The 16,896-nt window shown below is 36.0% G+C and overlaps 1 protein-coding gene across 3 annotated transcripts in view; it reads right to left on the minus strand.

Annotated features, from left to right (window-relative positions):
* Nucleotides 1–953: 953 nt before the first annotated feature.
* Nucleotides 954–16,896, minus strand: part of LOC308684121 (3',5'-cyclic-AMP phosphodiesterase 4D-like) — an 85,411-nt gene continuing 69,468 nt past the window's right edge. For 2 of the 3 annotated variants that reach the window (XM_081355190.1, XM_081355192.1), the window contains 9 exons: nucleotides 11,896–11,989; nucleotides 11,630–11,805; nucleotides 9,864–9,962; nucleotides 8,293–8,457; nucleotides 6,954–7,053; nucleotides 5,524–5,678; nucleotides 5,319–5,441; nucleotides 4,141–4,323; nucleotides 954–2,542 (listed from right to left, as the gene is read on the minus strand). In XM_081355190.1, coding sequence (XP_081211316.1) covers nucleotides 2,087–2,542; nucleotides 4,141–4,323; nucleotides 5,319–5,441; nucleotides 5,524–5,678; nucleotides 6,954–7,053; nucleotides 8,293–8,457; nucleotides 9,864–9,962; nucleotides 11,630–11,805; nucleotides 11,896–11,989 — 1,551 coding nt within the window. In that variant the 3' untranslated portion in view covers nucleotides 954–2,086. The remainder of the gene's footprint in view (nucleotides 2,543–4,140; nucleotides 4,324–5,318; nucleotides 5,442–5,523; nucleotides 5,679–6,953; nucleotides 7,054–8,292; nucleotides 8,458–9,863; nucleotides 9,963–11,629; nucleotides 11,806–11,895; nucleotides 11,990–16,896) is intronic. The other variant, XM_081355191.1, reaches the window with a different exon arrangement.

Below are 16,896 nucleotides of genomic sequence, written 5' to 3' on the forward strand. Positions count from 1 at the left end.
TACAACAAACATTACAATATATACAGCAAAATAAATACATCGTTGTAAACAGCGAAAAAAATATAACCAAAAAAAAATCCATAATCAGGTAAGGTCATCTGGTGAGGAAAGAATATCATGGCACAAAACTTAAATAAAAATATTTATAACAAAATCAGTACTACTCGAGCCAGGTTTCAAGTTTCTGTGAGCGTATTATATTTCATACAGACTTTAAAAAGGCTTGTTCTATGTACACGACCAAAGACCTGTAACTTGCAAGTCCACACGCTCTATGCTACAGTTGATGGTCTACAGTACTGCTTTCAAACAGAAGCCAAACAATAAATAAAAACCATAAACTGATATAAATAAGTCGCTGTTAAAAGCCACGTGCCGCATATATAGTGCATGTCCGCATGTGCGGGAGAGGGAAGTTTTGGCATGAAATGAAAATGCGGATTTTGACGCTAAACTGCATCTAGCCCTAAGAGAAGATCTCCGATCTAATGAGAGGATGTGGAGAGGTGAGTCCAGGCGAAAGGCATCGAACATCAACAGATACTCTGATGGAGTATTCGTGTGTGACGTACATGACGTGGTGTTTTAGCTTCACGCATGTGAGATCCTGCAAATAAAAGCAAGAAAAGGCAAAAGAAATGTGTCACACACACACACACACTACAGATGTCCTTACAGCAGAAGTGCCTCAAATAAATGCCTTGAGAGGTTTCAGGTTTGACGTCTGATACACCCGTAACAGGATGTTGTCATTATGAGTTATGAGACCGAACTGCATTAAAGCCAGAAAAAGCCTTTGCTTGGTGAGTAAAGACTGAAGACAACGATAAAGTTCCTAAACGAAGGTTTGTAACACTTTACGTGTTGCCTGTGATGTATATGAATATTTTATATATATATATATATATATATATATATATATATATATATATATATATATATGTGTGTGTGTGTGTGTGTGTGTGTATGTAATTAAACTTAAAGGCACAATTTAAAAAAATATATTAATGTGTGCCTGTATTATACACATTTATATATATATATAATCCATAATAATAGATTTAAATTGAAATATTAACACATACACACACATATATATGGATGTGGTTGTGTGTATATGTGTGTAAATGCTTTATGCATACATAAAGCACGTATGTATGCATATATATAGATATAGATATATATACACACACAGACACACACACATATATATATATATATATATACATACACACACATTATATAAACACAAACTTATGTTAGATGTGATTAATCGATTTGATAACACTGTTATATATATATATATTATATATACACATACTGATGTGTTTCAGTGAATTTAACTATGAATATTATAAATGCGTTAATATGTTAATAATCCAGGCTTCAAGTGCTGAAAGAACTCGGGAACAAGACGGCAATCGATCAGAAAGAGTTAATGAGCATGAAGCATCTGCAGGTGATTGACAGGAGGTAAAGTGTTTGAGCTTCTAAGAGGAGTGTGTGTGACAGCAGTGATATGAGTGTGTATGGTGGCGAACGCACGACCCACGTTGCGTACTTGCAAGTTACCCTTCGCGTCAAGTTTCAGTGAAAACGCAACAGCTGCTGCTTTGATATTAAAAGTAACCATGTAAAAATCTGTATGTATACCGTACAAAATCATCGAAGAGGCCGTGCCAGCGCTGAGCTGCTTTTTTCTTTTCTTTTTTTTTTTTCTTTTTGTCTTTTGTGAAATTTTGTCTCAGTCAAAGTTTAGGAAGACTTAAAACGTAGAAAATAAGGTCTCTTTGAAATCCAAGGAAACGTGTTCCCGCGTGGATCCCCGCTGGCGTCTCCTCCGATTGCTTTGTGTCGAATCCCGGAGGAGGAGGAGGAGGAGGAGGAGGAGGAGGGGGCGAAGTAAACAAAACCAAGCTCGAAAAAGACAGAGGACTAAAATGTTATTCCTGAGTGCAAATAAAACGACAACCTACCGAAGTCTTAGTGTCCTCTGGTCTCCAGGCAGCTCGTGGAGAGGAGTCGAGGTCTCGGAGTGCAACGTGCGCTTTGGAACTCAATTTCATTGTCAATTATTAAATATTAGCTACGTGTCTGTCGGCTCCTCCTCCTCATCTTCCTCGTCCTCCTCTTCCTCCACCATACTGGGTTCAGTGGAAACCTCCGAAATCCCCTCCTCCGCCTCTTGAATCTCTGTGGATTCTGAGTCCTGTGTGATGAGAGTTTTGGAGTCACTACAGCTGTCGTCCTCCTCTTCCTCCTCCTCCTCCTCCTCCTCCTCTTCCTCGGCCTGGCTCCCGCTGTCCTTCTCCGTGTCGGACTCTCCGTCCTCCTCCAGCGTCAGCTCGAACTGGAACTTCTCCGTCCCGGATCGGCTGCTGTCCTCGGGCTGGTCGGGAGCGGGCGATGGGCTTTGGGGAATGGTGCTCTGGTACCACTCTCGGTTGTCCTCTAGCGTGTCCAGGATGTCCTGAGCGTCGGGGTGCACGAGGTCGGCCCACGTCTCCCACAGCGGGTGCACGATGTAGTCGATGAAGCCCACCTGGAGACAGGTGCAACAAATCAACGGTCAATTTAACTTTCATTTCTACAGTAATAGTTGCTAAACCTAGGCCTTGTCCACACTAATGCATTTTGGTTTGAAAACACATCTTTTTCTCTCTGTTTTGGCCTTTCGTCCACATTGAGATTTGTGCTTTTATTAATGAAAACAAAGCTTTTTGAAAACGCTCTCCAAAGTGGATCAATTTGAAAACGCGTTTTTTGCGTTGTAGTGTGGACTGTGTAGTGTGGACTGTGTAGTGTGGACTTTTGTGAGGGTTTACGCATGCGTAATAAGGTGAATTTAGCATTTTACGACGTTTCAGTGTGGATGAGAAAATTGTGGAAAACGTTTGAAAATGCCGTAGTATAGACGGAGAGCGTTTTTAAATGAAAACACCGTTTTCAAATGTATCCGGATTAATGTGGACGTAGCCTTAGTAATGTATTTACAGTTTAACCTGCGAACTCTCACAGCATAGATCTGAACGTAAAGGGTTAAAATTCATGAAGGCTTTGAAAAACAGACTAAGGCTGGTCACTTCGTCACTCTGTAGATTGCACAGAATTGAAATAAAGCTGAAATAAAATAAAAATATTAGTTGAAAAACTTGTTAAACAAAAATGTTGCCTTATTATAAAATAAGTCGAAGTACTAAAACTTAAATAAAAGTAAATTAAAGCTAAAGAGAATTTTAAAAATGACAGCAAAATTACTAAAAAAAAAATAATACTAAACGGACAAATTAGAATTAAGTACAATAAACAATTGTTTTTTAAGTAATTTGTTATTTTTTAATAATTTATTTGATGCCTTAGATTAATGTCTATAGATTTTAGAGGTGGGTGATATGACCAAAATCTTACATCACGATATGAATAATTTTATTTCATGATAACGATGTAAATCACAATATAGTTATTTTTGCTTAAAATACAGTTCAAATGTCAAAATCACATAAAAACTAATACTAGCCTAAATAACATAAGTTAAAAAAATAACAAAGACAAAAATAAAATAGACCAACCTGAAAAACTTTAAACACTAGAAATAAAAAACTACAATAGAACAAAGCAGGTTTATTAGGCTCCTGTCACTTTAAGAGCGAATGCACTGATCTAATATACTGATGTACATGTGCTTTCCTTCTCAACCATTTACTGTGACCGAAGATATAAATGACTGTGTTTATGAGGATACTCACAAAGACGGCGTTTTGACGTACAAGTGTGTGTATTTGACTGTTTAAGCCCAGTAAACTCTAGACACTCTAGTACTCGCGCGCTGTATGAGCAGATGCTTTATGTGCGCACAAATATTCAAATGAGTTGTCTTTCGCTGCTTATTGCGCTTGAACGGTTTAAAATCACTTGTTTTTAAACCACAATGCTTAAAAACGCATTCAAACGATACGTTTTCCAGTCACATGAGCATAACCACAATACAGACGACAGTCCAAAACCTCTACCGGTTAACCGTGTTTCGCCAAACCCCCAATAGATTTCATATCTGTTTAATTGATTTAGCAATTTCACACTGAGTATATCCAAAGCTAATGGCCCCTTTTGTGTCCGGGTTGATGGCGTGATCACTGGTACCTGAGACTTCTCCACCGAGGCGTTGTGTTTGTCACACATGGGGCTGATCTCCATCCCTCGCTCCCGCTCGCGGTCGCCCTGACTGAAGAACTCGTCCATGATGCGGTCCGTCCACTGCTTGTACAGCTGCAGGGGTTTGGTGGGGTTGCTGAGATCCGCACAGTGCACCATGTTCTGAAGCACCTGACACACACACAAACACACACTTCAGTAACAAGCTACGTTCACAACACATCAGTCTCAGTACGTCAAATAAGTCATTCAAGAGTTAAATGGAATTTACTGGGTATAGTTGTTGCTTAATTTGCTATTTAAATATTGTATACAGATGAAAACTACATTCTATATTCACAACAAATCAGTATCATAATAAAAAATTAGTTAAATATTAAAATGATAAATGTCTATCTATTTAATATCCCATTAGATAGTCATCGAAGTTTTATAAATATGCAATTTCTGCTTAATTTACACTTTATATTTCATAAAATGTCTAAAACGAACTACATTCTATATTTACAACAGATTAGTATCATAATTATGGAAGCTTGTTTCCGCCACAGAATACAAAATAAACTTTTGATTGGTATAAAGTCACAATTGCGTGGTATAAAGTCAGAATTGTGATATAAACTCAATATAAAAACTTATCATACAATAATATAAAAAACATATAAACTTAATATAAACTTTTTCAATTCTGAGAAAGGAGTCAAGTCTTTTTTCCCGGAGTTTATATCTTACAATTCTGAGGAAAAAAAGTCAGATTTGTGAGATAAAAAGTTGCAAGTTATCTTTTAAATGGTTTTATTCTGTGTCAGAAACAAAGCTTCCATGCATATAATAAAAAATCTGTTAAATGTTAAAATAATAAATGTTAAACTTATTTATATCCCATTAGATGGTTTTAGATGTTCTATGAATTAAAAAATTACAATTGAAATAATGTAAAATGTATCAAATGGAGCTGAAAGAACTTTAACATTTGCGAAAAATCATAATTTTCATTAAAAAAAGTATTTCTGTCGTTTTAGAAGTTCTTATTTCCAATGTATCGTCATTAAACCAATAAATGTTAATGATCCAATGGGTTTCTTAAACACCATTGGTCAACAAAAACACAGTCCCGCCCCCAATTCACGCCATTGGCCGAGACAGAAGTTGTGGTGATTCCTCACTTGTATCCTGTCGGAATAGTTATCCAGGAGCAACACTCCAGAACTGGTGACCTTCTTCGTCTCGACCATCGTCTTCAGATCGGCCAGCAGGTTCATGTGTTTGGACATGTCAGTCGCTAAGACCTTGGAGAAACACATGAGAAAACCGTGAGCCAGACTTCAGAATAAACCAAAAACACGCTAGATGTGGTGTGAAGGAACGTACGATATCTATAACCATCTTGCGCAACGATTGTCTCTGTTTTTTGTTCAGGTTCTGGAAGATGTCACAGTTCTCCTCCTGCAGGAGTTTGAAGCCCACCGCCAGATGATGGTTTTCCAGCACCGATGAGTCGTTGTACATGAGGGCTAACTCAGAGTCTGCGGACACACACACACACACACACACACACACAATACATCAACATAACCTTGTGCTAATCTCTGCATCAGCAGCAGGACTCCATCACTGTGCGCCAGAGATTACAGCGTGTGACGTGTGTATCACATGTTTATGTGTGTTATATCAGTGCTGCTGATGTCAAGATAAACTTATGTAAGTGGTTTTGAGGACAGATGTGCGCTGTCTGTCTGTCTGTCTGTCTCAGAGCTGATGGGATTTAGTTTGTCAATACACAACAGCGATCCGCTGTGAAACGTTTCACTGAATATATAGATCATCCACACAAAGGCTTTTAAATTCATATATTGTTATTTATAAAATGCACAGTGCCCTTTCTGGATGCTGATTGGTCGAATAATGCCTTTCAGTCAAAGTAACTATTAACCTTAGTTTACAAGTCGATATTACATCTTTTAGATCTTTTTTTTTATTGTTTACTATTTTCTAAAAATATATTCATACCTTATTGCTCAATTACGAATAGTCATAAATAAAGATGAATAAATTACACTTTTTAAAATTTGAATAATTAAATAATTATATTTAGATATTTAAATAACGAGACTGTATTCAGACTTTTAAATAATGACACTACTATATTTATATATTAAATAATTAAGATTATTATATTTAGACATTAAACAATTGGATTATTATTTTTAGACATTAAATCATTAGATTATTATATTTAGATATTTAAAAAAAATCATTATATTTAGGTATTTTAACAAATGTATCATATTTAAACATTAAATAATTATTTTATTATATATTTAGACTGAGATTATTATATTTGGACATTAAAAAATTATTATTATATTTAGACATTAAATAATTAGATTCTTATATTTAGATATTTAAATAATTAGATTATTATTATTACAGTATTTAGACAAAAAATAATTAGATTATTATATTTACACATTTAAATAATTAGATCATTATTTTTACTAATTTAAATAATTTGATTATTATTTTTAAATATTTAAAAATAACATTATTATATTTACACATTTAAATAAATAAGGCTATTATTATATTTAGAAATGTAAATAATTTGATCATTTAACCTTGAACAATTTTCACCAAAAGCATGGCTGCAGAAAAGCTTTATTATTATGATTATTAATAATAGTATTTATGGCCTAATCCAGTAACAGGTGATCAAATACATCAGCAATGTTTTGTTCATGTTAATGATATGTATCATGTGCTCAGTTGTTTAGATGTAGTTTGTATTAAAGCACACTTACTGGTGTTGATGAGGAACTGGTTTGAGACGCCCGGGTGGTCTACGTCGTGAATTGCACTGGCGAAAATGGCAGCGAGAATTTCAAGGTCTGTGAAAACCGCCTGAAAGAGAACAACATGCGGAAGTGTGGTCAGAGCAGACATCACCTTCACCACATGACCTTCATTAAGGCCAGACACTACAGGTCAATAGGGTAACGTTTTTAACTAGCAGATATCACCATGAAACTTTCCCAGTTGATTACCTACATTAAGATGAGAAAAAAATGTATTACAAGTTTTCTGTAATTTAATGTTTAAATATGCAAGTTAGGCATTATCTAATTAAATATGCGCTAATTTGCATATATATATATATATATATATATATATATATATATATATATATAAAAAAAAAACTAAATCTGAGTATTGGATAAAGCCAGGTTCAAAATTAATTTTTCATTGTGTCACATATTAGATGGGAAAAACTTTTCTCAAATGATCTACTTTTGTTATCCTGTAAATCAGAATATACTGTCAATAGCCTTAAAAAATTTATTTTCGCCATGTTTTTTGGAATAAAATGTTATATAATTCAAGCTAGGAATAATATATTTACAAATCCCTCTGTAAATGTCTTCATAATATAACTAGGTACAAGACTGGAAAGTGTGGTGTATATCGGTGCTACTGAAGTGGAGATTTCGGACTTGGAGAATGAGAGAAAAGTCATTTTGAGAAAACGGGCTTTAAAGATTTATCATCAGCCAATGAGATTGCGCATTTAGAGTTTAACCCCCCCTTATACTTTCACGATTGGTTGCTGATAAAAAGGAAATGACCATATTTGGATCCGACAGCATTGTACAGGAGAGAGAGAGCTTTCTAACGGTGTGTGTGATGACAGGGAGCAGCGGGATGATTTTCAACGCCAACTTTTGTTGAATTTATGAGAAATCTACAGATGCAAACAGACAAAGTGTAGTAAAATAAAGACCTAAATGTGTATTTCGGACTTCTTTTCACCACAAGACATGTTATTGAAGACAAATATCCCAAAATTGACCAGTGAAAAAAAAAACGATGTTTTTGCCTGCCGTGTCTCGCCTTAATACAATTATAATGTCAGTCAAGGTTTGTTGCACTAAAAACATTCATAATTCAGTTGTTCCATGTCCATTTTCAGCCTCTATATGTAAATACCCTCTGTTATGGACCTCTGCGCGTGTGAAATGACCATCAATGCTCAGTTGTTGAACACTGAATATGTGTTGATGTGGGCGGTAAATATTCACAGTTGTGACGTCAATACAACGGCCATTTCTAAATGTTGAATGTTGCGGGTGGAAAGGCTCTCACCTCTAGAGCCGGCGTGGAGAGCAGCACGTGTGTCGATTGGGTGACGTCAGCAGCATGAATGTTATTGTGATACGCAACATCAGCATGGTAATGGTCTTCTAAGGTCATCAGGTACGTTATGAAAGTGTCCAAGGGAATTTTAAATGTTTTGAGCAAGTCCCTCTCCTGTGGGAAAGAGAACGGAGAGATAAGGGAATACAAACATCCATTAAAAACATGATTTTAAATTCTCACAGCATGTTACATAATGCAGGGCGGGACTCAATTTGATTTATAAGAATTTGATTGGATCATGTAAAGTAAGATATTATATTTTTGTTTAATGCTATTTTTTAGAGGTGAAAAAACTTATGAGAACAAAGTTTTTCGATGACATGCACTGATGAATTGTGCACAGAAACACCGTGTCCTAACCAGATGCGATAAAATTCCAATGACAAGCAATTTGTCTGTCTACACCAGACACGACGCGACTATAAGACGCAACCAAATCAATCAAACATCACAGCCAATCAGAAGAGAGTGTGGGCAGAGTCTCTGCAAGCGCACTGCACTCACAACCAAATGAATTTAAAATCACAGCCAATCAGAAGAGAGTGTGGGCGGAGTCTCTCTGCAAGCGCACTGCACTCACAACCAAATCAATCAAACATCACAGCCAATCAGAAGAGACTGTGGGCGGAGTCTCTCTGCACGCACACTGCACTCACAACCAAATCAATCAAACATCACAGCCAATCAGAAGAGAGTGTGGGCAGAGTCTCTGCAAGCGCACTGCACTCACAACCAAATGAATTTAAAATCACAGCCAATCAGAAGAGAGTGTGGGCGGAGTCTCTCTGCAAGCGCACTGCACTCACAACCAAATCAATCAAACATCACAGCCAATCAGAAGAGACTGTGGGCGGAGTCTCTCTGCACGCACACTGCACTCACAACCAAATCAATCAAACATCACAGCCAATCAGAAGAGAGTGTGGGCGGAGTCTCTCTGCAAACGCACTGCACTCACAACCAAATCAATCAAACATCACAGCCAATCAGAAGAGAGTGTGGGTGGAGTCTCTCTGCATTTGCAAGTAATCAATCCAAAATCACAGCCAATCAGAAGAGCATGTGGATGGAGTGATCTGTATATTATCAAATTCATAAATATGACAATTTTAACATTATTAAAAAATACATATTGAGTGACTGAAACATTCTTTGTTATAAAGCACACTTGTTCACAGTCTCATTTATTTTCATGATCTGAGCATTATACATTGTCGCTTTCAGTTTGGCTATAAAGGAGATATTAAAACTGATATTAAAACTCACATTCAGTTATTTTAAGATGAAATAAAGCACATAATCAGTACCTGAGTTCATCATTGTCATATTATATGTTGTTGTTCCAGCCGCGACGTCGCAGAAATAGAAACGCTTATCGGTATTAGACAAAAAACTCTGATTAAGATGTAAAAGACGCCTTTAACGGCACGTCACGCTGTCACAACACGTCTGGTCAGGACACAGTGTCAGACGTTTATCAGTAAAGGTCATTGGTGAATGTTTGCGATTGGTCTCACCTGAAATATAGTGTACATCATCACCGTTAAAGGCCTGTTGCCTGAAAACTCTGTGACTTTAAAAACATTAAGGCCCCATTTGTTTACGTCCTCCAGTTCCTGAAACAGAGCAGCACATCATTAGATCGTCCTGTTGTGTGTGATGCCACCAAACTAAAAGGTCTCATAACCACATCAACACTGAACAGACTTGAGCTGAATAACGGCACTATTGTCTTCTGTAGAGCTGCTTTACTCCGTGGTTTGCTTAATAATTAATAAACATTGCAACATTGACAGAGTTATTGAACTGAGTTGAATCAACACTACTAAATTAAGCTGAAAATGACACTATTGTATTTTAAGAGCTGCTTTACTGCTGAAATTGAATGAGTTTCTTAATTGATACAGTACTGTGCAAAAGTCTTAGGCATGTTAATACCCCCCCCCCCCCCCCCAAAAAAAGATTTTAAGTCAGTTATTTATATCTTTTGCTGCAGTGTTTCAGTAGGAAATATCAGTTTACATTTCCAAACATTCTTTTTGCCATTAATTGTAATAATCCAGTGAGATTTAGGAGTCTGACAACAGCCGGTATGATCTGATCTCACCATCATCGAGTCCGTCTGTGATTACATGAAGAAACAGAAGAAACTGAGACAGACTAAATCCAGAAGAACTGCGGGAACGTCTCCGAGACGCTTGAAGAAACCTTCCTGCAAAGCTACCTGAAAAACTATGCGCAAGTGTACCTGGACAAAAGCCGTTTTAAACGCAAAGGGTCGTTACACCATATATTGATTTGAATTCGTTAATAGAAGTTAAATCATAAATAAATTCAATTAGTGATTTTATTTTTGAAAGCATCCTCACTTTACAGCATTTTAACACGAGTGCCAGTGCTTTTCACAGTACTGTAGCTTTGCAGGAAGGTTTCTTCAAGCGTCTCGGAGACGTTCCCGCAGTTCTTCTGGATTTAGTCCGTCTCAGTTTCTTCATGTAATCACAGACGGACTCGATGATGGTGAGATCAGATCAGACCGGCTGTTGTCAGACTCCTTGTGCATACACAAATCTCACTGGATTATTACAATTAATGGCAAAATGAACATTTGGAAATGTAAACTGATATTTCCTACTGACACACTACAGCAAAAGATATAAATAACTGACTTAAAACCATTTTTTGAGGGGGGGGGGGGGGGTATTAACATGCCTAAGACTTTTGCACAGTACTGTATATTTTCCTGTTTATTAATGTGAAGCTGCTTTGAAGCAATCTGTATTGTATAAAGTGCTATATAAATAAAAGTGGCTTGACTAAATCCATATGCAAAATGCATTAAAATAAATAAATGTTGGTTTGGCTCTCAATAACAGCCACACAATGTTCTGGAATGATCCGGGAGTTGTTTTTACGAAAACCAGTTCATTTGAGGAAATTGATCTGAAAAACCTGCTGAAAAGAGCAGCATATGTTGCATCATTGTGTTGATAAACACTAGCATAACCAGAGAGATATTCCTGGTCGAAATGCCAGTCGATAAGCTTCCTGGTGAACAGCGTGACACTAACTAGCATGGAAACTCATGCTGGTCCAAGCTGGTCTTTTCAGCAGGGTACAAAATCTTTCCAGTTCCACGTCATCCATCCACGTCATCGGACACAAAAAACGAAAAAACCAATGACCTTTCATCAAGGACTACGAGAGTCTCTGATCAGATCCAATCAGGATTCAATTGAGATGATTGAGGTTTGAAGTGCTCTCCAACACAACTCTCGCTCACCTTGGCTAAGGACTCCTCCGTATCCGTCTTGACCCCGAAGCGAGGGATGTTGGAGTTGGTGAGGCTGGTGCTGTGCATGAGTTTCTTCACTCCACTGATCTGACACATGGTCTTTTTGTTCAACTCCTTCTCCTTCTGCATCTGCGGGGAGGGCATCTCCACATCGTGCTGTTTGTCTGGAGGAGAACGGACAGGGAAGAGAGAGCGTGAGCGTCACGAAGCTCACCATAACACTGACGTTAATGTTTTCGTGATTGACGGTTTACCTAAAAATGTGTTGGAGATGTACTCTGAGACCTGGTTACCAGATCTGCTCATCTCAGAGAGGTGCGTCAACTCCCTGTTCAACATCCGCTTGAACTAGACAGACAAGACAAAACACAGTTTTAATCAGTCACAGTAATGCTTTATGATTAGCTGACACATAGACGATGAATAAATCAATCAGCTGTAACCTTCTATTCTAATCAGCTTGAAAACAGGCGACCTTTAAATAAAAACCTAGAGATCAGGTACATTTAGAAGACGTGTGAACCTGTAATCCCACCATGAATAAATAATTATAATAATAATAATAATCAAACTTTATTTTACATAGCGCCTTTAAAGCAGATTCTCAAGGCACTTTACACAATAAAAATACAAAGAGAGAAAATTTTTTTTCACAGAAACACAATAATTGAAACCATCAAGAAAAAACAAACCTAAGAAAATAGTTTTAGGTTGGATTTAAAAATGCTTATTTATCATAAAAATAGTTATGTTCTTCACAAGGCTGTGATAATAAATATATGAAAATAATGTTGCAATGCACAAAAAATCTATTTTTCTTCTCAGACTCACTCAGTGTCGCACAAATCTGCCATTGCCTAAAAAAAGTCTTACATTACACATGCACTGATTTTCAACAACACTCCATTAACACTGAATGTGTGTGTGTAAAGACCCAGCTAAAGCCTTCAAAACATCACACAAAAATCAAAAACTCGTTTTTTCTCACACCCGTTGACACTGTCCTGTTTGGATCATTGCATAAAATATTAATCTCTGCTAATTTGCATATAATTTACATGTGGCATACCGCACATTTTTGAATGCATCAGTTCATGACGACACAAAACCCGCAACTAAAGAATGACGGTCAATGCAGAGAGGCCAAAATTGATTGTTTAGTTAAAGTTTTGCTACTTTATGTTGCACATCTTTAGGAAAAAGCATACCTTTATATATCCCCATGAGACTGAGCGCAGGTAATTCGCTTCAGGCATCTTCGCTAAAGCTTCAAAACCACACAAAAGCAAGAAACGAAGCCCTCCTAAATCCTTCAGGCAATGTGACGCGAAAGCTTCTGGTCTCAGGCTAAGATCTGCATCTCCGGATCAGGTTGAGGTGTGATGGAGGAGTGGAGGCTGGCAGACTCGGCGTGAGAAAGACACTGTGCCGCTCGACACCTTCTAAATTTGGGTCTGCTCGTATATAATCGAGCCCCTTCTGCTCAGCCAATCACAGCTCAGCACTGAGAGGGAGAGATGGACACTAGTTTCACAGCTCACCTTGTACCTGGTAGAATCGTGTTCAGTCGAGGTGTATCTGATCAAGTATTGATGGATAGAAAGATAAAATATGTGACCCTGGATCACAAAACCAGTTACAAGTCACATGGGTATATTTGTGGAAATACATTGTATGGGTCAAAATGATCGATTTTTCATTTATGCCAAAAATCATGAGGATATTAAGTAAAGATCATGATCCATGAAGATATTTTGTAAATTTCCTACCGTAAATATATAAAACATGTATTTTTGTGAGTGAATGCTGCACAATCGCCAACATAAATGGAGAACTTTAAAGGAGATTTTCTCAATGTTTAGATTTTTTTGCATCCTCAGATTCCAGATTTTCAAATGGTTGTATCTCGACCAAATATTGTCCTATCCTAACAAACCATACATTAATGGCAAGCTTATTTATTGACAAAAATTGATCCATGTGACTGGTTTTGTGGTCCAGGGTCACATTTGGTCCTTGTAAAACATTTGGCCGTTATTATTGGCACTAAGTAACCAATCAGAAGTGGGAGCTTCAGCAACGTCGAGAGATTATAATCAATTTCTGTTTTGATTTTTTTATGCAATTTGAGATTTTTTTTTTTTTTGTAAATTTTATGGTAGTGTTTCAATGATAACTTTAAACATTTTCTATATTTTTTTTAATTAACATTTTTTAATTGATTTAATATATTTAATTCATACTTTCAAATATATATAAAAAAGAATATAATTAAGTATTATTTATAATTGCAATAAAATAAATTAATACATTTAACTGGTATAAGTATTAAACTGGACTTAAAAAAATAGACAAAATTGTATGGCAGGGTTTCAATCGTAACATTAAAAAATAAAATATGCATATTTAATTATTTTTTATTTAATATATTTTATTAGTACTTTTTATAAAAATTTTAATTATAATATGAATAATATTATATTATGAATAATAAATGATTATGAATATCAATTATAATATGAGTAATACAAATAATTTAAATAAAATGTAATTGAAAATAAATAAATAGAATTTAAAAAAGTATTAAATACACTGGACTTACAAAATATAAATAATACAATTTTATGGAAGCGTTTCAATGATAGCATTAAAAAATAAACTATGTACATTTTTTATTTAATATATGTAATTAACATTTTATCAAAAAAATACAAATGAATACATTCATGAATTCAGATAAAATAAAAATAATTTTATATATTCAATTATAATATTATAATTATAATATGAATAATACAAATAATTTAAATATAATATGTTCAATTAAAAATAAAATTACAAATATTAAATACACTGGACTTTAAAAAATATACATAATAAAATATATAACACATTTTTAGGATTCATTTCCAGAAAAAAAAGAAAGAAAAAAATCATCTGAAATAATAAAATTATTTTAGATAAAATAACTCTCCATTTATTTATTTAATAAGGCTTTATATATTTATATATTTAGATGCAATCGTCAACATTTGCCACTGAAATGACCCAATCATCAAAAAACTGCCATTACACCAAAGCACAGCCTGATGTGAGGAAGTAGTTAAACTTCTCAGACTGTAAAACAAACTTGTATTAGTGTAAATATTGACCTGCTGATAAACAGGCTCTAGGTAACGTCCACTTCCACTTAAATTCAAAGGCTAATCAGAAGTGTGTGTCTTTGATGACACTTGCTAAACTGGAGATCTGAAAATAAAACAAACATGTCTAGAACAATACGCCAGCATTCATATGGAGATCTCGACCCCCGTCCAAGCATGACACGAGGCTTTCATGTGGCCATGGCTGATGCTCTCTTTTGAAAAACAAATGGACAGATCAGATCTTTTGAAAGCAATAGCCATTGGTCGGATTTGTTTGTGGCTGATTTGAATAATGAACCTGAAGCCTTTACCATTTGGCATTGAGGCTATATTATCAGAAGAAATATGAGTCCGCTGCGGTGGCGTATTACGTCAAAGCATTTCTTTATGCAAAGCAAGATATTATGTGGTTCAGCATATACAAGGAAATAAAGCTTGAGAGAATTCCTGTGTATGTCGATTTATCACTGTTGTATAACCAAGAACTCCCTTTAATAATACGTAAATTACATTTAGAGACATTTTAGAGAGTTGCAAGCTTGCAGTCAGAAAACGTTAGATTTTCACTGGTTGCAAATGATCAATAGCTTTTTTTAATGCACATTTTGGGATATTGCATAATACAACGATGGATGGAAATGGCAAGTTTCTAAAAATGTATATTAAAAACATAAGCGCTCAATTGAGATGGATGTTTTTTTTTGATAAGCTCATAAAGTACAATGGAAACACATTTATCAAATAAATCCCTCGATTCACAGCAAAAAACTCTTGCCTAAACAGAGGATGTGATTGGATAACTGGACGAATGCACTGCACAGCATCTCAAATGTTGGCTTGATCATTCTGAAATCAATCTGTCATCAAAATGATTTGGTTTGATTCCCTCCCGGAAGCGTCTCATATGATTGCGTTCACAAACACCAGCATCCGAAACGCATGATGGAGGAACAAGAGTCACAGTGGCTCTCCTGGATTGCAGCAACTTCCATTTTTATTACAGATATTTTGCACCAATTTTGTTCTCTTGAACACATGGTGGTTGAAATGCTGCTTTATTCACAAATGTTTTATGCAAAATTCCAATTTTGCGCACAAGTTAAATTCACAGCTTTGAATGGAAACATAGCTAGCGGTGTCTGATTGGTGACTTTTGAGCCGGTTCTCAAAGAATCTGTCAAATAGGTTCATAAATCAGTTTGAATCAAACTCTGTAGTTTCTCCTCTTTGTCGCCATCTCTGTTCAAAATCTGCAATTGCAGTTATTCGCGGAATTATCAGCTTTACGTGGGTTGTGGCTCGGCACGGCACAGCGCGGATGAATCCAGTGTTTTGAGGAGAACGTGCGGCTGTCAGTCACCGCCGGTGTGGATACTTTCATTCACAATCACAGATTCTTCTTTTTGGAAGAATTTTCACTGGAAAATGTCGCCTGAACAAGTAACATCAACTTTTGTTTTGAGCAACTAAGTGGAAAAAAGCATTGCAGTAAATCGCGCCGATTAAATCTAACGATCGCTTATCATATCACGTCAAACCGTGCAAATTAACCTTCATTCTCAAATTGTTAATGTTAACAACATCAGCATTGCGTGATTACATTTAAAGCCCTTCCGATATTATCCTTGTTTTCTGCTTGGTTGCAGTCTCTTTTATTCTGTAGCCGCTCCGAAGTCTTTTGCATTTTACAACGGGTGAATCTCCAGTTGGTGATTGTCGTTTGAACCTTTCTGGATCCGCCATCAAATTGATACGTTTAAAGGGTAACTCTCGCCAAAATGCAACCTAGGGTCTTTTTGTGGATCTACCTGAGGCAAACTTTCATTTAAAAGCATAATTATGATGGAAACACCACTTTTAAGATTGACTGTATTTTCATTTTCGGTCAAATTGGCTTTTGAATGGGAGTGCTTGGGAAATGACTATGATAGCATCAAAATGGCTATTTTTAAAACACTAAGAAGGCTCGACACAACATGAAACTGTGCTGGAAGTCTCACCACTCTACACATGAACGTGACTCTACACGTGAACTCCAGCACTGAGAACATTGTTTGTGTACACAGAGTTTACTAAAAAGAAAGATTTTGAACAACTCACTGTAACTGT

The sequence above is a fragment of the Scardinius erythrophthalmus genome, assembly GCF_964197995.2.
Source record: "Scardinius erythrophthalmus genome assembly, chromosome: 23".
NCBI classification, from domain to species: domain Eukaryota; kingdom Metazoa; phylum Chordata; class Actinopteri; order Cypriniformes; family Leuciscidae; genus Scardinius; species Scardinius erythrophthalmus.